General features: G+C 43.9%; 1 protein-coding gene across 1 annotated transcript in view; it reads right to left on the reverse strand.

Moving 5' to 3' along the window:
• Nucleotides 1–21,027, reverse strand: part of GALR1 (galanin receptor 1) — a 557,656-nt gene that overhangs the window by 209,127 nt on the left and 327,502 nt on the right. The window contains exon 2 of the mRNA XM_073631222.1: nt 16,512–16,577. Within this exon, the coding sequence (XP_073487323.1) occupies nt 16,512–16,577 (66 nt within the window). The remainder of the gene's footprint in view (nt 1–16,511; nt 16,578–21,027) is intronic.

The raw sequence follows: 21,027 nt of genomic DNA on the forward strand, positions 1-21,027 counted from the left end.
CTGAACATTGTGAGGAGGACACACTACACTAACTTGTAGCTTTAGCTGAACACCGTGCACTACACTAACTTGTTGCTTTAGCTGAACACTGTTCAGAGAACGCACTAAACTAACTTGTAGCTTTAGCTGAACACTGTGCAGAGGTCGCACTACACTAACTTGTAGCTTTAGCTGAACACTGTGAGGAGGACGCATTACACTAACATGTAGCTTTAGCTGAAAACTGTGCACTACACTAACTTGTAGCTTTAGCTGAACACTGTTCAGAGGACGCACTACACTAACTTGTAGCTTTAGCTGAACACTGTGCAGAGGTCGCACTACACTAACTTGTAGATTTAGCTGAACACTGTGAGGAGAACGCACTACACTAACATGTAGCTTTAGCTGAACACTGTGCACTACACTAACTTGTAGCTTTAGCTGAACACTCTTCAGAGGTCACACTACACTAACTTGTAGCTTTAGCTGAACACTGTGCAGAGGAGACACTGCACTAACTAGTAGCTTTAGTTGAACACCGTGCAGAGGTCGCACTACACTAACTTGTAGCTTTAGCTGAACACTGTGAGGAGGACACACTACACTAACTTGTAGCTTTAGCTAAACACTGTGAGGAGGACGCACTACACTAACTTGTAGCTTTAGCTGAACACTGTTCAGAGGACGCACTACACTAACTTGTTGCTTTAGTTGAACACTGTGAGGAGGACGCACTACACTAACTTGTAGCTTTAGCTGAACACTGTGAGGAGGACACACTACACTAACTTGTAGCTTTAGCTAAACACTGTGAGGAGGACGCACTACACTAACTTGTAGCTTTAGCTGAACACTGTTCAGAGGATGCACTACACTAACTTGTTGCTTTAGTTGAACACTGTGAGGAGGACGCACTACACTAACTTGTAGCTTTAGCTGAACACTGTGCAGAGGTCGCACTACACTAACTTGTAGCTTTAGCTGAACACTGTGAGGAGGACGCACTACACTAACATGTAGCTTTAGCTGAACACTGTGAGGAGGACGCACTACACAAACTTGTAGCTTTATCTGAACACCGTGCATAGGTGGCACTACACTAACTTGTAGCTTTAGCTGAACATTGTCAGGAGGACACACTACACTAACTTGTAGCTTTAGCTAAACACTGTGAGGAGGACGCACTACACTAACTTGTAGCTTTAGCTGAACATTGTGCACCACACTAACTTGTAGCTTTAGTTGAACACTGTTCAGAGGTCGCACTACACTAACTTGTAGCTTTAGCTGAACACTGTGAGGAGGACGCACTACACAAACTTGTAGCTTTAGCTGAACACTGTGAACTACACTAACTTGTAGCTTTAGCTGAACACTGTGCAGAGGACGCACTACACTAACTTGTAGCTTTAGCTGGACACTGCGCAGAGGTCGCACTACACTAACTTGTAGCTTTAGCTCAACACTGTGAGGAGGATGCACTACACTAACTTGTAGCTTTAGCTGAACACTGTGCAGAGGTCGCACTACACTAACTTGTAGCCTTAGCTGAACAGTGTTCAGAGGATGCACTACACTAACTTGTTGATTTAGCTGAACACTGTGAGGAGGACGCACTACACTAACTTGTAACTTTAGCTAAACACTGTGCACTACACTAACTTGTAGCTTTAGCTGAACACTGTGCAGAGGTCACACTACACTAACTTGTAGCTTTAGCTGAACACTGTGTGGAGGACGCACTACACTAACATGTAGCTTTAGCTGAACACAGTACAGAGGTCGCGCTACACTAACTTGTAGCTTTAGCTGAACATTGTGAGGAGGACGCACTACACTAACTTGTAGCTTCAGCTGAACACCGTGCACTACACTAGCTTGTTGCTTTAGCTGAACACTGTTCAGAGGACGCACTACACTAACTTGTAGCTTTAGCTGAACACTGTGCAGAGGTCGCACTACACTAACTTGTAGCTTTAGCTGAACATTGTGAGGAGGACGCACTACACTAACATGTAGCTTTAGCTGAACACTGTGCACTACACTAACTTGTAGCTTTAGCTGAACACTGTTCAGAGGACGCACTACACTAACCTTTAGCTTTATCTGAACACCGTGCAGAGGTCGCACTACACTAACTTGTAGCTTTAGCTGAACACTGTGAGAAGGACACACTACACTAACTTTTAGCTTTAGCTAAACACGGTGAGGAGGACGCACTACACTAACTTGTAGCTTTAGTTGAACACTGTGAGGAGGACGCACTACACTAACTTGTAGCTTTACCTGAACACTGTGCAGAGGTCGCACTACACTAACTTGTAGCTTTAGCTGAACACTGTGAGGAGGACGCACTACACTAACATGTAGCTTTAGCTGAACACTGTGAGGAGGACGCACTACACTAACTTGTAGCTTTATCTGAACACCGTGCAGAGGTCGCACTACACTAACTTGTAGCTTTAGCTGAACATTGTCAGGAGGACACACTACACTAACTTGTAGCTTTAGCTAAACACTGTGAGGAGGACGCACTACACTAACTTGTAGCTTTAGCTGAACACTGTGCACCACACTAACTTGTAGCTTTAGTTGAACACTGTTTAGAGGTCGCACTACACTAACTTGTAGCTTTAGCTGAACACTGTGAGGAGGACGCACTACACAAACTTGTAGCTTTAGCTGAACACTGTGAACTACACTAACTTGTAGCTTTAGCTGAACACTGTGCAGAGGACGCACTACACTAACTTGTAGCTTTAGCTGGACACTGCGCAGAGGTCGCACTACACTAACTTGTAGCTTTAGCTCAACACTGTGAGGAGGATGCACTACACTAACTTGTAGCTTTAGCTGAACACTGTGCAGAGGTCGCACTACACTAACTTGTAGCCTTAGCTGAACAGTGTTCAGAGGATGCACTACACTAACTTGTTGATTTAGCTGAACACTGTAAGGAGGACGCACTACACTAACTTGTAACTTTAGCTAAACACTGTGTACTACACTAACTTGTAGCTTTAGCTGAACACTGTGCAGAGGTCACACTACACTAACTTGTAGCTTTAGCTGAACACTGTGTGGAGGACGCACTACATTAACATGTAGCTTTAGCTGAACACAGTACAGAGGTCGCGCTACACTAACTTGTAGCTTTAGCTGAACATTGTGAGGAGGACGCACTACACTAACTTGTAGCTTCAGCTGAACACCGTGCACTACACTAGCTTGTTGCTTTAGCTGAACACTGTTCAGAGGACGCACTACACTAACTTGTAGCTTTAGCTGAACACTGTGCAGAGGTCGCACTACACTAACTTGTAGCTTTAGCTGAACATTGTGAGGAGGACGCACTACACTAACATGTAGCTTTAGCTGAACACTGTGCACTACACTAACTTGTAGCTTTAGCTGAACACTGTTCAGAGGACGCACTACACTAACCTTTAGCTTTATCTGAACACCGTGCAGAGGTCGCACTACACTAACTTGTAGCTTTAGCTGAACACTGTGAGAAGGACACACTACACTAACTTATAGCTTTAGCTAAACACTGTGAGGAGGACGCACTACACTAACTTGTAGCTTTAGCTGAACACTGTTCAGAGGATGCACTACACTAACTTGTTGATTTAGCTGAACACTGTGAGGAGGACGCACTGCACTAACTTGTAACTTTAGCTGAACACTGTGCACTACACTAACTTGTAACTTTAGCTGAACACTGTTCAGAGGATGCACTACACTAACTTGTAGCTTTAGCTGAACACTGTGCAGAGGTCGCACTACACTAACTTGTAGCTTTAGCTGAACACTGTACAGAGGTCACATTACACTAACTTGTAGCTTTAGCTGAACATTGTGAAGAGGACGCACTACACTAACTTGTAGCTTCAGCTGAACACTGTGCACTACACTAACTTGTTGCTTTAGCTGAACACTGTTCAGAGGACGCACTACACTAACTTGTAGCTTTAACTGAACACTGTTCAGAGGTCGCACTACACTAACTTGTAGCTTTAGCTGAACACTGTGCAGAGGTCGCACTACACTAACTTGTAGCTTTAGCTGAACACTGTGAGGAGGACGCACTACACTAACTTGTAGCTTTAGCTGAACACTGTACAGAGGTCGCACTACACTAACTTGTAGCTTTAGCTGAACATTGTGAGGAGGACGCACTACACTAACTTGTAGCTTCAGCTGAACACTGTGCACTACACTAACTTGTTGCTTTAGCTGAACACTGTTCAGAGGACGCATTACACTAACTTGTAGCTTTATCTGAACACTGTGCAGAGGTCGCACTACACTAACTTGTAGCTTTAGCTGAACACTGTTCAGAGGACGCACTACACTAACATGTAGCTTTAGCTGAACACTGTGCACTACACTTAGTTGTAGCTTTAGTTGAACACTGTTCAGAGGATGCACTACACTAACTTGTCGCTTTAGCTGAACACCATGCAGAGGTCACACTACACTAACTTGTAGCTTTAGCTGAACACTGTGAGGAGGACACACTACACTAACTTGTAGCTTTAGCTAAACACTGTGAGGAGGACACACTACATTAACTTGTAGCTTTAGCTGAACACTGTGCACCACACTAACTTGTAGCTTTAGCTGAAAACTGTGCAGAGGTCACACTACACTAACTTGTAGCTTTAGCTGAACACTGTGAGGAGGACGCACTACACTAACTTGTAGCTTTAGCTGAACACTGTGAACTACACTAACTTGTAGCTTTAGCTGAACACTGTTCAGAGGACGCACTACACTAACTTGTAGCTTTAGTTGAACACGGTGCAGAGGTCGCACTACACTAACTTGTAGCTTTAGCTGAACACTGTGAGGAGGACGCACTACACTAACTTGTAGCTTTAGCTGAACACTGTACAGAGGTCGCACTACACTAACTTGTAGCTTTAGCTGAACATTGTGAGGATGACGCACTACACTAACTTGTAGCTTCAGCTGAACACTGTGCACTACACTAACTTGTTGCTTTAGCTGAACACTGTTCAGAGGATGCACTACACTTACTTGTAGCTTTAGCTGAACACTGTGCAGAGGTTGCACTACACTAACTTGTAGCTTTAGCTGAACACTGTGAGGAGGACGCACTACACTAACATGTAGCTTTAGCTGAACACAGTGCACTACACTAACTTGTAGCTTTAGCTGAACACTGTTCAGAGGATGCACTACACTAACTTGTAGCTTTAGCTGAACACTGTGCAGAGGTCACACTACACTAACTTGTAGCTTTAGTTGAACACTGTGCAGAGGTCGCACTACACTAACTTGTAGCTTTAGCTGAACACTGTGAGGAGGACGCACTACACCAACTTGTAGCTTTAGCTGAACACTGTACAGAGGTCGCACTACACTAACTTGTAGCTTTAGCTGAACATTGTGAGGAGAACGCACTACACTAACTTGTAGCTTCAGCTGAACACTGTGCACTGCACTAACTTGTTGCTTTAGCTGAACACTGTTCAGAGGATGCATTACACTAACTTGTAGCTTTAGCTGAACACTGTGCAGAGGTCGCACTACACTAACTTGTAGCTGTAGCTGAACACTTTGAGGAGGACGCACTACACTAACATGTAGCTTTAGCTGAACACTGTGCACTACACTAACTTGTAGCTTTAGTTGAACACTGTTCAGAGGACGCACTACACTAACTTGTAGCTTTAGCTGAACACCATGCAGAGGTCGCACTACACTAACTTGTAGCTTTAGCTGAACACTGTGAGGAGGACACACTGCACTAACTTGTAGCTTTAGCTAAACACTGTGAGGAGGATGCACTACATTAACTTGTAGCTTTAGCTGAACACTGTGCACCACACTAACTTGTAGCAGTAGCTGAACACTGTGCAGAGGTCGCACTACACTAACTTGTAGCTTTAGCTGAACATTGTGAGGAGGACACACTACACTAACTTGTAGCTTTAGCTAAACACTGTGAGGAGGACACACTACATTAACTTGTAGCTTTAGCTGAACACTGTGCACCACACTAACTTGTAGCTTTAGCTGAAAACTGTGCAGAGGTCGCACTACACTAACTTGTAGCTTTAGCTGAACACTGTGAGGAGTATGCACTACACTAACATGTAGCTTTAGCTGAACACTGTGCACTACACTAACTTGTAGCTTTAGCTGAACACTGTTCAGAGGATGCACTACACTAACTTGTAGCTTTATCTGAACACCGTGCAGAGGTCGCACTACACTAACTTGTAGCTTTAGCTGAACACTGTGAGGAGGACGCACTACACTAACTTGTAGCTTTAGCTGAACACTGTACAGAGGTCGCACTACACTAACTTGTAGCTTTAGCTGAACATTGTGAGGACGACGCACTACACTAACTTGTAGCTTCAGCTGAACACTGTGCACTACACTAACTTGTTGCTTTAGCTGAACACTGTTCAGAGGATGCACTACACTTACTTGTAGCTTTAGCTGAACACTGTGCAGAGGTTGCACTACACTAACTTGTAGCTTTAGCTGAACACTGTGAGGAGGACGCACTACACTAACATGTAGCTTTAGCTGAACACAGTGCACTACACTAACTTGTAGCTTTAGCTGAACACTGTTCAGAGGATGCACTACACTAACTTGTAGCTTTAGCTGAACACTGTGCAGAGGTCACACTACACTAACTTGTAGCTTTAGTTGAACACTGTGCAGAGGTCGCACTACACTAACTTGTAGCTTTAGCTGAACACTGTGAGGAGGACGCACTACACCAACTTGTAGCTTTAGCTGAACACTGTACAGAGGTCGCACTACACTAACTTGTAGCTTTAGCTGAACATTGTGAGGAGAACGCACTACACTAACTTGTAGCTTCAGCTGAACACTGTGCACTGCACTAACTTGTTGCTTTAGCTGAACACTGTTCAGAGGATGCATTACACTAACTTGTAGCTTTAGCTGAACACTGTGCAGAGGTCGCACTACACTAACTTGTAGCTGTAGCTGAACACTTTGAGGAGGACGCACTACACTAACATGTAGCTTTAGCTGAACACTGTGCACTACACTAACTTGTAGCTTTAGTTGAACACTGTTCAGAGGACGCACTACACTAACTTGTAGCTTTAGCTGAACACCATGCAGAGGTCGCACTACACTAACTTGTAGCTTTAGCTGAACACTGTGAGGAGGACACACTGCACTAACTTGTAGCTTTAGCTAAACACTGTGAGGAGGATGCACTACATTAACTTGTAGCTTTAGCTGAACACTGTGCACCACACTAACTTGTAGCAGTAGCTGAACACTGTGCAGAGGTCGCACTACACTAACTTGTAGCTTTAGCTGAACATTGTGAGGAGGACGCACTACACTAACATGTAGCTTTAGCTGAACACTGTGCACCACACTAACTTGTAGCTTTAGCTGAACACTGTTCAGAGGACGCACTACACTAACTTGTAGCTTTATCTGAACACCGTGCAGAGGTCGCACTACACTAACTTGTAGTGAATACTGTGAGGAGGACACACTACACTAACTTGTAGCTTTAGCTAAACACTGTGAGGAGGACGCACTACACTAACTCGTAGCTTTAGCTGAACACTGTGCAGAGGTCACACTACACTAACTTGTAGCTTTAGTTGAACACAGTGCAGAGGTCGCACTACACTAACTTGTAGCTTTAGCTGAACACTGTGAGGAGGACGCACTACACTAACATGTAGCTTTAGCTAAACATTGTACAGAGGTCGCGCTACACTAACTTGTAGCTTTAGCTGAACATTGTGGGGAGGACGCACTACACTAACTTGTAGCTTCAGCTGAACACCGTGCACTACACTAGCTTGTTGCTTTAGCTGAACACTGTTCAGAGGACGCACTACACTAACTTGTAGTTTTAGCTGAACACTGTGCAGAGGTCGCACTACACTAACTTGTAGCTTTAGCTGAACACTGTGAGGAGTATGCACTACACTAACATGTAGCTTTAGCTGAACACTGTGCACTACACTAACTTGTAGCTTTAGCTGAACACTGTTCAGAGGATGCACTACACTAACTTGTAGCTTTATCTGAACACCGTGCAGAGGTCGCACTACACTAACTTGTAGCTTTAGCTGAACACTGTGAGGAGGACACACTACACTAACTTGTAGCTTTAGCTAAACACTGTGAGGAGGATGCACTACACTAACTTGTAGCTTTAGCTGAACACTGTGCACCACACTAACTTGTAGCTTTAGCTGAACACTGTTCAGAGGATGCACTACACTAACTTGTTGATTTAGCTGAACACTGTGAGGAGGACGCACTGCACTAACTTGTAACTTTAGCTGAACACTGTGCACTACACTAACTTGTAACTTTAGCTGAACACTGTTCAGAGGATGCACTACACTAACTTGTAGCTTTAGCTGAACACTGTGCAGAGGTCGCACTACACTAACTTGTAGCTTTAGCTGAACACTGTACAGAGGTCACATTACACTAACTTGTAGCTTTAGCTGAACATTGTGAGGAGGACGCACTACACTAACTTGTAGCTTCAGCTGAACACTGTGCACTACACTAACTTGTTGCTTTAACTGAACACTGTTCAGAGGACGCACTACACTAACTTGTAGCTTTAGCTGAACACTGTTCAGAGGACGCACTACACTAACTTGTAGCTTTAGCTGAACACTGTGCAGAGGTCACACTACACTAACTTGTAGCTTTAGTTGAACACTGTGCAGAGGTCGCACTACACTAACTTGTAGCTTTAGCTGAACACTGTGAGGAGGATGCACTACACTAACTTGTAGCTTTAGCTGAACACTGTACAGAGGTCACACTACACTAACTTGTAGCTTTAGCTGAACATTGTGAGGAGGACGCACTACACTAACTTGTAGCTTCAGCTGAACACTGTGCACTACACTAACTTGTTGCTTTAGCTGAACACTGTTCAGAGGACGCATTACACTAACTTGTAGCTTTAGCTGAACACTGTGCAGAGGTCGCACTACACTAACTTGTAGCTTTAGCTGAACACTGTGAGGAGGACGCACTACACTAACATGTAGCTTTAGCTGAACACTGTGCACTACACTTACTTGTAGCTTTAGTTGAACACTGTTCAGAGGACGCACTACACTAACTTGTAGCTTTAGCTGAACACCATGCAGAGGTCACACTACACTAACTTGTATCTTAAGCTGAACACTGTGAGGAGGACACACTACACTAACGTAGCTTTAGCTAAACACTGTGAGGAGGACGCACTACATTAACTTGTAGCTTTAGCTGAACACTGTGCACCACACTAACTTGTAGCTTTAGCTGAACACTGTGCAGAGGTCACACTACACTAACTTGTAGCTTTAGCTGAACACTGTGAGGAGGACGCACTACACTAACTTGTAGCTTTAGCTGAACACTGTGAACTACACTAACTTGTAGCTTTAGCTGAACACTGTTCAGAGGACGCACTACACTAACTTGTAGCTTTAGTTGAACACGGTGCAGAGGTCACACTACACTAACTTGTAGCTTTAGCTGAACACTGTGAGGAGGACGCACTACACTAACTTGTAGCTTTAGCTGAACACTGTACAGAGGTCGCACTACACTAACTTGTAGCTTTAGCTGAACATTGTGAGGATGACGCACTACACTAACTTGTAGCTTCAGATGAACACTGTGCACTACACTAACTTGTTGCTTTAGCTGAACACTGTTCAGAGGATGCACTACACTAACTTGTAGCTTTAGCTGAACACTGTGCAGAGGTTGCACTACACTAACATGTAGCTTTAGCTGAACACAGTGCACTACACTAACTTGTAGCTTTAGCTGAACACTGTTCAGAGGATGCACTACATGAACTTGTAGCTTTAGCTGAACACCGTGCAGAGGTCGCACTACACTAACTTGTAGCTTTAGCTGAACACTGTGAGGAGGACACACTACACTAACTTGTAGCTTTAGCTAAACCCTGTGAGGAGGACGCACTCCACTAACTTGTAGCTTTAGCTGAACACTGTGCACCACACTAAGTTGTAGCTTTAGCTGAACACTGTTCAGAGGTCGCACTACACTAACTTGTAGCTTTAGCTGCACACTGTGCAGAGGTCACACTGCACTAACTTGTAGCTTTAGCTGAACACTGTGCAGAGGTCACACTAAAGTAACTTGTAGCTTTAGCTGAACACTGTGAGGAGGATGCGCTACACTAGCTGTAAATAGTCTAGCTGCCTGACTGTGGTACTAATAGGATCAGAAGAACACCAGCAATTTTCTTCAGGTAACTGTAAATACTGTAACAACACAAGCCTGCCTGTCAGTAGGAAGATAATAACAGGAATGGATCTAGCTAACTGAATACAGTGTATATATATATACATACATATACAACACCTGGGATGCATACATATATATATACACAATACACTGTAAGTGCAGCTAACTGACTGACTGTCCTGCCTAATCTATCTAATTTAAATCAAATGACACTGTCTCTCTGTCTCTGTCTCTCAACGCCGGAACACACTACACAGGGCCGCCATGCAGGCGGCCTTATATAGTGTGGGGCATGTACTAAACCCCCTGAGCCATAATTGGCCAAAGCCACCCTGGCTGTGGCCAATTACAGCTCTCTCTACAGATGGCGTTGTGATTGGCCAAGCATGCAGGTCATAGTGCATGCTTGGTCAATCATCAGCCAGCAATGCACTGCGATGCCGCAGTGAATTATGGGCCGTGACATGCCACCTGAATTTGGCGCAAGCGGCCCATATCATTTGCAATTCAGCGTACGATCGAACAGACGATGTTCGAGTCGAACATGATTTAGACTCAAACACGAAGCTCATCCCTAACTGGGAGCTTCTCAGTGGACCATAGACTTTGTCAAGCACTTAACCTCCCCTTTGAACAGATTGTTTCCAGTGTTCACGATTGCTACCTTTTCCATGACACCCAAACCTACAGGGATGTACCATGAGCCTTGGATGTCTCAAAGACCTATTTTGTAACACTGTCCTCAATATATTATTTTGATTACTGCCCAGTATACACTTATATTGTTGACATTGAAAATATATTTTATGTACGCATTCTATTATCACCTTATAATTTTGATTTTGCCCAGTTTACTCCTCTCATCTGCTGAGTAAAAAACATTTATGATCTATGACTGAGAGATATGTGGTTTACATAAACACCCGGCAAGACTTACAACATAAATAGACCTGAAGTGTGCCTTAGTGGTCTGGTCGATATGCCAAGAAAAGGGGGCATACCCAAGGTAATTAATGCGTAGTTTATGAAGAAGGATGTGCTGAGAAGTGCCCTGAAAAAGGGAAGGGCGGGAGGGTATGACTCTAGTAAGGGGAGGGTATGACTCCATACCCTGGTGTGACTCTACCCGAAATGAACTGTCTTACCCCTGTCATGCGACTGACCCTGGTGAAGATGCGAACTGTACGTTCTTCCCCCCCTATTTATTAATTTTTTTATTTTTATTTTATCTGGGGAGATAAAGTCCAACTTGGTGCCAGATGGAAACCTGAACTAATCTCAGGTAGAAAGGCGGAGAAAAGATGGGTGGCCAAGCCACTGGAGAAGAATGGCCAACTAGGAGCCGCTGCGTGTTTGTGTGGCTGATTGTTTGCCACTAAGGTGTGTTTGCATGTTAGTTTGTGTGCTGGTTTGCACATAAGTGCGTGCCACAAAGTGTTTTATACTACTGGAGACGATATTGCATGGTTGCAAGGGTGTCAGTGAGTGTTAGGTTACTGGAGCGATACTGCGTGGTTGCAGAGGTCTCGATGAGTATGAAGGGTTTTTTTTGGGGTTTTTTTAGACAATGTGGTTGCAAGGGTCTCAGTCTGGTTTGCTGAGATGATATTGCATGGTTGCAAGGGTCTCAGTGAGTATCAGGCTGCTGAGATGATATTGCATGATTGCAAGGGTCTTGAGGAGTATGAGGTTTTTTTTTTTTCTTTGTTTATGATGAAATTGCGTGGTTGCAAGGGTCTCGTTAAGTGAGGGGTTACTGAGATGATAATGAGTTTTGCAGGGGTCTCAAATGAGTGTCAGGCTGCTGAGATGATTTTGTAAAACTGCAAGGGTCTGAACGGGTGTCAGGTTGCTGAGACGAGATTGCATGGTCGCAAAGGTCAAGACGAGTGTGAGGTTGCTGAGATGATATTGCGTTTTGCAAGGGTCTCAAATGAGTGTCAGGCTGCTGAGACAATATTGCCTGACTTATTTTTTTTCGTTAAAATGAAAACGACTGTAAACAAAATGCTACTAAATGCGAGTTACTGCGTTTAGCAGTGTCTAGAAGCAGTTACAGGCATTTGGCATTTCAAATGCCTCTGAACATCCGTCTGAACCCATTTTTTTTTTTTGTGTTTTTTTTTGCGTTCCAAAAAAGCTTCTTAACTCAACTGCCTAGAAACTACTATAAATGACCCTGTGTACAAGTATTGATAAGAAAACATAGAGGAGAGTTCAAGGGCAGCTGAAAAAAAAAAGCCCAACTGCACCTAAACGTCTGTTTACCAGCAGCAGTGTATATGAGGCCTAAGACGATTTGTCTGGCTGCAAGGGTCTCAATGAATGTCAGGTTGCTGGGGCGAGACTGCGTGGTCACAAGGGTCTTGATGAGTGAGAGGTTGCTTGAGATGGTATTGCGTGGTTGCAAGGGTCTCGATGAGTGTGGGGCTGCTGAGATGGTATTGGATTTGCAAGGGTCTCAACAAGGGTGTCAGGCTGCTGATATGATTTTGTGTGGTTGCAAGGGTCTCAACAGATGTCAGGTTGCTGGGCCGAGATTGAGTGGTGACAAAGGGGGTATTTATTTATTTTTATTTATTTATTTATTTATATTTTATTTTTATTTTTTATTTTATTTTATTTTATTTATTTATTTATTTATTTATTTATTTGACAAGTGAGAGGTTGCTGAAATGAAGTTGCATTCTGCAAGGGTCTTAACAAGGGTGTCAGGCTGCTGAGATGATTTGCATGGTTGCAAGGGTCTCAACAGGTGTCAGGTTGCTGGACCGAGGTTGTGGTGGTAAAGGTTTATTTATTATTTTTATTTATTTATTTTTATTTTATTTATTTTTATTTATTTATTTTTAATGAGTGAGGGGTAGCTGAGACGATATTGCATTTTGCAAGGGTCTCAACAAGAGTGACAGGCTGCTGAGACGGTTTTGCATGGCTGCAAGGGTCTCAATGAATGAGAATTGGGTTACTGAGAAAAGGATAGAAACACCTGGTTTGTTTGGCGGCCTACCGTACCCTTAAGTGAGCAGTATAAGGGATAAGGACAAATTACGTTTGATTCTTAGGTTCCATAGGGGCAACTAGCAAACGATATGGAAGACAATGAATGGTAACAAATTGATAGAACATAAAGAATGTGGTAACAAATCTTACTTGCGCAGTGGGCCATGCGAGTGAGTTTGCGGCGGCCTGTGGCTGGAGTGCAACATATCGGGAAGGTGTGGCGTGATGCCATGCATGAGACAAAACAACAAGGTTTGGTGTAGAAAATAGAACGCGAGAAGTACGTACAAATATTTTGTAAGTTCCGCTGCGGGAACCAAACACATGGTATGGGCGACACCGCAAGTGGCCACGAATTTTGACATGACAAAACACTGTAACGAATCTTACCTGCGATAGTGACCGTGCGACTGGGTTCGCATTGGACTGGAGCGGGGTGTGTAACACACCCGAAGAGTGTGGTGTGGCGCTGTGCATGACGCACAGAAAATAACTTTGGTTTGGTAAATAGAGAAAGAAGGACCATGTACAAACGATCCGTAAGTTCTGCTGCGGGAACTAAAACACACCGCATGGGGATACAATGAATGGCAACGGTAGAAAGTATGTATCTGATACGAATCGGTTGTAAAGAGAAATTACTCTGATATGAATCGGTTGTAAAATATATGGAATGAATCTGGTACAAATCGGTAGTATGGAGTATTAAATTAATCTGATACGAATTGGTTGTAGAGTGTATGCCATCCCCTGCTCTGAAACTGAACACCTACCAACCACCCAGCCCCCCAGGCTAATCAAGTGCAGACAAGGCACCAGGTGGGTCTAATTACCACCTTAATCAGCCACAGAACCCATACAAACAATACATGCTCATCTCCAAATGGATGAGACGGCAACCCCATGGACAGTGAATCTTATAACCAGTGAAGCCTATGGCGAGTGATATCGGACAACGACCGACAGCGGCTCAGAGGCTTGGATTTACAAATGAATCGTATGTTTGGCAGAAGGAACTTACGAATGTACTATGCCTGTACTGAATGATGTTGGAACATGAGCGCCAACAATTCGGAGGCAGGTTTTTTTACGAAAGGGGTGCAGGATAGGAAGCATAACAAATTGCAAGATTGCACAGGATACGAAAAGGTTTAGACACTACCTGCGTCAGTAAACAGGAACCGCCGATGAAGACCACGAACGGAGAAGCCGCAATGCACTTGCGATTGAATGCACAGACTCACGAACATGAGGTGAGCTGGGAAGAGTCGGCCCAGTGATGTGTAGTTTCGTGCACTGAACCGACAAAGAGCATGTGCGACTGGGCTACTTAAATACCCTCCAGGCTCCTACCATAAACTCAAGCCACCATACTGTCCTTATTTATCTCATTGTTTTGTACTGTAGCTTTTAAACTTTATCCCGTTCCCACCTAGCCTGGCTTCCCTTTAAACAGTTCAAAACACCCGGGGGCAGGAAGGATTGGCAGTCATGTGACCACTGTCATAGTGATTCCATCAAAAGCCAGTCCCGTTGTCTACTGATCTTTAGCGTGGGCTGATAACTGTCTTCTACAGTTTGGTTTTTGTACTGTGAATGTGCAGTGAGCATGCTAGCTATCATTGCATACCTCCTTTGGAAAACATTAGCTGTCTTTGCCCATAATACTTAAATTTCTGCCATAGAACAATCAAGCAACACAAAAAATATAGAATCCAAGGGGTCAACATGAAAGCTAACGTTATCAAAAATGGAATTCAACAAAGAAATGGAACATACTGTAATTTTCTCAATATATTTGTCTTACAAGAATTAGTCCTAAGACTAAACATAAGGGCATGACATTTAAAACCTTGGAATATTCAGAATATAAATCATCCCTAACTAGGTATAAGTCAATTCATTTGTGCAAGTGAGTACAAATCTAGTAGACTCATTTTGCTGCAAAGTTCATGGATAAGTGGCCCAAATCTGCACCATAGGGGAAGTACATCTTTGAGAAAGGCAACTCTCTCCCTAATCTTTAATGTTCCCCTTCTGCAAAAGCCAGACAGCAGTCGGCAGGGGTGAAATACATTAGCACTCCCACTATATTAAAACATGGGAATACAGTAATAACACTTGGATTACAATCACATCCACTTACCCACTACTTTTCTTTAAGCCAATCAAATTTTATTTTTTTTGGTTTGCAAACGTGTACTAAAAGTTGTAGTTGTGTAGAATTGTTTTTTGTTTTTTTTTTACATTTATGGCTATTTAATTCTATAGCTGACAATTTCTTTGCAAGCTGAGTGTACTGAACACTCTACTTATTTTGAAAAAAATAAAGGTCTTTTTTTTCCTCACAATATTGTTGCTATGGTGAACAATATATTAAGTCAAAAAACTTTTTAACCTCTACTCCATCTTTTTACTTCTGACAATAATAGTACTACTTTATATAAAGAAACAATCAAAACCATCTTTCACCTGCTTACAGCTAAAACTTTCTTACAGTCAACATTTTTAACTTTAACCTTTTCATGAGTGACTAATAAAGCATTTCAGGTGTAGTGCAGCTGAAATACATTCAACTGAACTTCAATATAATGCAATATAGCTAAGCCTAAGCAAAAGAAATGACCTCCTTTGAGCAAGTACACAACATAAATTAAAATATGTAACATGTAATTAATGTGCTCTGATCAGAAGCAAAAAAGCAGTCTTTAGTAGGTGAGAAAAAAAGGCATAGCAATGGTTTGACGGGGCTCCTTCAAGTAATAGTTGACCCATTATGCAGTCCTTTAACATTGGTGGTCAGCCTCTTTAGGGCTCCTATATTTTCCTTAAAACTGTTGACCACTGTAATTAAACAGTTGCAAGCTTTAGCCACCTTTCTTATTTGGTTACTTCATCACTCACAGGTGCAAACAGGGCTACCTGGGGACCTATTTTCCTCCACAAGTGACTTCTGGTGTACAAGAGCTGTGCAGCGTAGATCAATGTTCAGAAAAGTAGTCTGTGCCTCTCAATCCCTAGATCAGCAATCAAAGCCATATTTCACTAAGAGGCTGAAAATTATGACTTGTGTAAGTGAGCAACATTTATACAATCCCTTTTCAGACATGGACTGGACCCCATACATCCACCTGTGCTGCTATAGCTGTAATTATACCCTTTATAATGGCATCTGATCAACGGGGAACTACAATTATGCATGTAAATATTTACAAACTTTGTTCTTATTAAAAATAAATTACCCTTTTCTTTGAAGCTTCAGATTTCTTGGACATGTTTCTTAACTTCTTGTGCAAATGGTTAAGAATCTGCAAGAATAAGGACAAAATATGTATCATTTATAGTGAGTAACAACTAATATCCCAACTTGCATCAGCCATGTTCAACCATACCAAATGTTTCATTTTATACTCAGTTTGCTTGGCTCCTTGACCTATAAATACTTACACACATTGATAACTAGTGTTGGCGAACGGTCCAGCCAAGCAGGAGTTCAAGCCGGACTTTTGCTTTTCACCCTGTTGCGGGGAACACCCGAATTTGCAAGCACACGCCAAATGCCCTGCAGTGCACTGCGTGCTACACAGTGCATTCTGTGCCCTAACTGGGCAAAGCTTTGCTCAATAAGGGCGCAGTAAATGCTGGTTGTTAAGGAGCAGGGTTGGGAAGCCAATGAGTCATCAGCTGTCAATGGACTTCCCCGCTGACAGCTGAAAAAAAAAAATATACTGGTAAAAATAGTTAAAAAAACAGCGTGGGGTCCCCCCCAATCCATACCAGACCCTTATCCAAGCATGCAGCCTGGCAGGCCAGGAAACCATACCATACCATACCAGACCACATGGCCTCAACATAGTGGGTCCCCCCAATCCATACCAGACCCTTGTCCCAGCATGCAGCCTGGCAGGCCAGGAAACCATACCATACCATACCAGGCCACATGCCCTCAACATGGTGGGGGTGCTTTGGGGCAGGGGGGTTCTGCTCCCCCACCCCCAAAGCACCTTGTCCCAATGTTGATGGGGAAAAGGGTCTCTTCCCCACAACCCTGGGCTGTTGTTGTGGGGGCACCCAGATCCTGCCCCCCATGTGAAGTCGCATAAGGTAATAAAAACACAGAGACAGTTTTTGACAATTCCTTTAAAAAAAAATAATAAAAAAGTGTCCCCCAATGTAAATCCATCATCAACCTCGATGCCCGCCACACCGCTTCCCAAAAAAGAAATAAAATCACTCCGCCCACTGTGAACGCAAACTGCCAAATGGCTAGCTTGCCGTTTGCCAGTTCTTATATAGGTAAGGGCGGGGACACCTAGTGACATCACCTGGTGGCACCACCCCCCTTGTGACATCACTAACTGGCGCATGCTGGGTTGATGATGTCACAAGGGGGCTGTGCCACCTAGTGATGTTGTCAGATGGCCCGCCCTTACTTATACAAGGAATGTCAGACGGCAGGCCAACAATTCGGTGGTTTGCCTTCAGAGCCGTTTTTTTTCTTTTTCGGGTTGGTGGTGCAGTGGGTGTCATGATTGATGATGGATTTACATCGGGGGACACTATTTTTTAATTTTTGAAAAAGGAATTCAAAAACTGTCTTTGTGTTTTTATTACTTTTTTACACTTTTTAGGTGAATTGGTAGGGGTACTACCCTATACTCAAACACATGGGGGGTGGGATCTAGGGGCCCGCTTGCTAAAGGGGGCTTCCATATTCTGATAAGCCCTCTGCCCGCAGACCCCCACAACCAAAGCACCCCCCATGTTAAGGGCATGTGGCCTGTTATGGTTCAGGAGGGGGGGCGCTCGTTTGTCCCCCCACCTTTCCTGACCTACCAGGCTGCATGCTCGGATGGGTTTGGTATGGAATTTGGGGGGAACCCCATGCCATTTTTTTTTCATTTTGGCGTGGGGTTCCCCCTATAATCAATACCGGACCTGAAGGGGGGGGACCCCACATTGTTTTTTTTTAAATAACCGGGTGTCGGCAACTGGGAGTCAATTTGACCGTTTTTTTTTTCCTTTTGAAATTTCATTTTTTCTGCAGTATGTTCTATACATGTTCTATACATGGTACAGATGTGCCACTTTACATGTAGACTAAGGGGACCCCCCAAGCACTATATTTAAAGGAATTTTTCATTTTTATTGTTTAATTTTAAGCATCATTAAAATCACTGCTCATGAAAAAACAATATTTTTTTTTTTTTTAATTTGCACTGATACATGTTCCCCAAGGCAATACCCCGACCCCCATACCCCTTTTATGGCCAATTACTTGCATATAAGCCTTCAAAATGCGCACTTTTGATTTCTCATGTTCAGCTCCCATAGACTTCAATAGAGTTTGCTGTTCAGGGCAGAAACGGGGTGTTTTGGCCCATCTCTATTGATTACCAGAGCTGAAAGAGTATTTAGTCACCCACATATGTGAACATATTGTTTAAGATAACACCAATCATCCATTCCTTAAGGCAGAGGTCCCCAACCACTGGGCTGTGGCCCACTACTGGGCCGTGGCCTCTCTGCAGCCGGGCCATGGGGGCAATGGGGAGTGGGCAGCATGGGAGAGCCAGGCAGGCGGATGAGAGAGCCAGGCAGGCAGGCACATGAGAGAGACAGGCGAGCAGGCAGATGAGAGCCGGGCAGTGGGCGGCATTAGAGAGCCAGGCAGGCGGGTGGATGAGCGAGGCGGGTGGATGAGCGAAGCGGGTGGGCGAATGTGAGAAGGCCCCGCATCATCGCTCTCCTATCCTCACTTAGAACCGACCATGGCCTGCCTCTGTGCTAAATGGACCAGTGATGCCACCAGTGCAGTGATTCACATCTGGTGGCACTGGTAAGGGATGTGGCAAGTGAAAATCCACATCTGGTGGCACTGGCAGGCGATGTGGCAAGTGACAATCCACCTCTGGTGGCAGACGATGTGGTAAGTGACAATCCGCATCTGGTAGTAGGCGACGTGACAAGTGAGAATCCACATCTCGTAGCAGGCGACGTGGCAAGTGAGAATATGCATCTGGTAGCAGGTGACGGGGCAAGTGGCAATCTGCATCTGGTGGCAGGCAGCATGGCAAGTGACAAACCGCATCTGGTGGCAGGCAAGTGACAATCCGCATCTGGTGGCGAGCGACATGGCAAGTGACAAGCCGCATCTGGTGGCAGGCGGCATGGCAAGTGACAATCCGCATCTGGTGGCAGGCGGCATGGCAAGTGACAATCCACATCTGTGGCAGGCAATGTAGCAAGTGACAATCCACATTTGGTGGCAGGTGACAGTGGCAACTGGCACGCTCAGGTCTCCCACTGATTCTGCATTATGGTGAGTTGAACTATTTAATTTTACAATGTTCATCACACCAATATGTGACGAACGCGGGTGTCAGATCCCCGCCCTCCTCGCCCCTCACACCACGCTGTCACTTACGTAACAATGCCACTCTCAGCTGCGCCCAGCACAAAGATTTTCCAGCTTGCGGGACCACAATCTAGGTGCGAGCAACCTGAGAGTGATTGTCACTGGGCTAATTACACAATTAACCCTTTAACTGCCACCACCCCCGTTTAAAAGACCGAGCTGGGGGAGACTCGTAATTTCAGCAATACCAATTGTAATTTTAGAATAAGCGTCTGCCACACACACTGCCACCACAGACAGGTCTGCTCAGAGTCTTACTCTACAACAGTAGCGTCCTTCAAGAGGCAGGTTCGTTTATAGCTTGCATTAATAGCTTTAGAAACAAGATTAACACTTTTCAACATAAGGGTTTATTATGAAAAGGTCAAAGTTGATGCAAATAAAATATTTACAGAAAAAAGATGTTTCAAAAGATAAAGACAATATACAGCCACAAAGCAATAAGGTAGAATAGGGAAATCTAGGGAATTTCAGAACTATCCAGGAAAGGAAAACGTTTGAACTAAGAATGATACTTCTTTTTGACACGAAGAATAATGGCCTGAATTTAGATATTGATTTCCTTACACATTATGCTAAAGTTTTATGACCGCTCTGTGACTAGTATCCCCCCCTGCATTCCCCCTAGCTCTCCCTCTGTCTTATCTCACTAACTCTGCTGCTATCTTTATTACCATTGATTTGTATGTGTTTGGTTTTCTCTTTTTTTTTTTTTTTTTCTTCTTCTTTAACATTCTGCTTAAAAAATTGTGAATCAGTACTGCTTGGACCTTGAAGAAGGGGACATACCCCGAAAGCTTGTCCTGAAAAATTGTATGTTAGTGCAAATAAAAAAAGTATCACGGACAGTACTCAATTTTCTCTGTCACAATTGCACTAATACGGCTACAATCAAATCAAGTATTTTACAATGTAATAATAGAAATAATGCCCTTCAATAACCCTAACACCATATCAACCATGGTGCTGGGATGATTGAAGCGCTAACACCAGCCATTGCCCTGACAAATTGCCCACGAAAAATCGCTTACGCGCAGCTGGTCCCCAGTGCCAAACGGTTGGGGACCGGTGCCTTAAGGGATCAATAAGAACTTTGACAAATACAACTAGCATTAGAAATGAATGAAATGTAAAGGGATTGTAAAGGTAGAAGGCTTTTTATCTTAATGCATTCTATGCATTAGGATAAAAAGCCTTCTATGTGCAACAGCCCTCCCCCCCCCCCAAAACTTTCCTGAGCCCCATCTCTGTCCAGCGATGTCCATGAGTCCCTCCTAATTGGCTGAGACACGCCATTGGCTCCCGCTGCTGTCACTCAAAGTCAGTTAACCAATCAGGAG

The sequence above is a fragment of the Aquarana catesbeiana genome, linkage group LG05, assembly GCF_042186555.1.
Source record: "Aquarana catesbeiana isolate 2022-GZ linkage group LG05, ASM4218655v1, whole genome shotgun sequence".
NCBI lineage: Eukaryota > Metazoa > Chordata > Amphibia > Anura > Ranidae > Aquarana > Aquarana catesbeiana.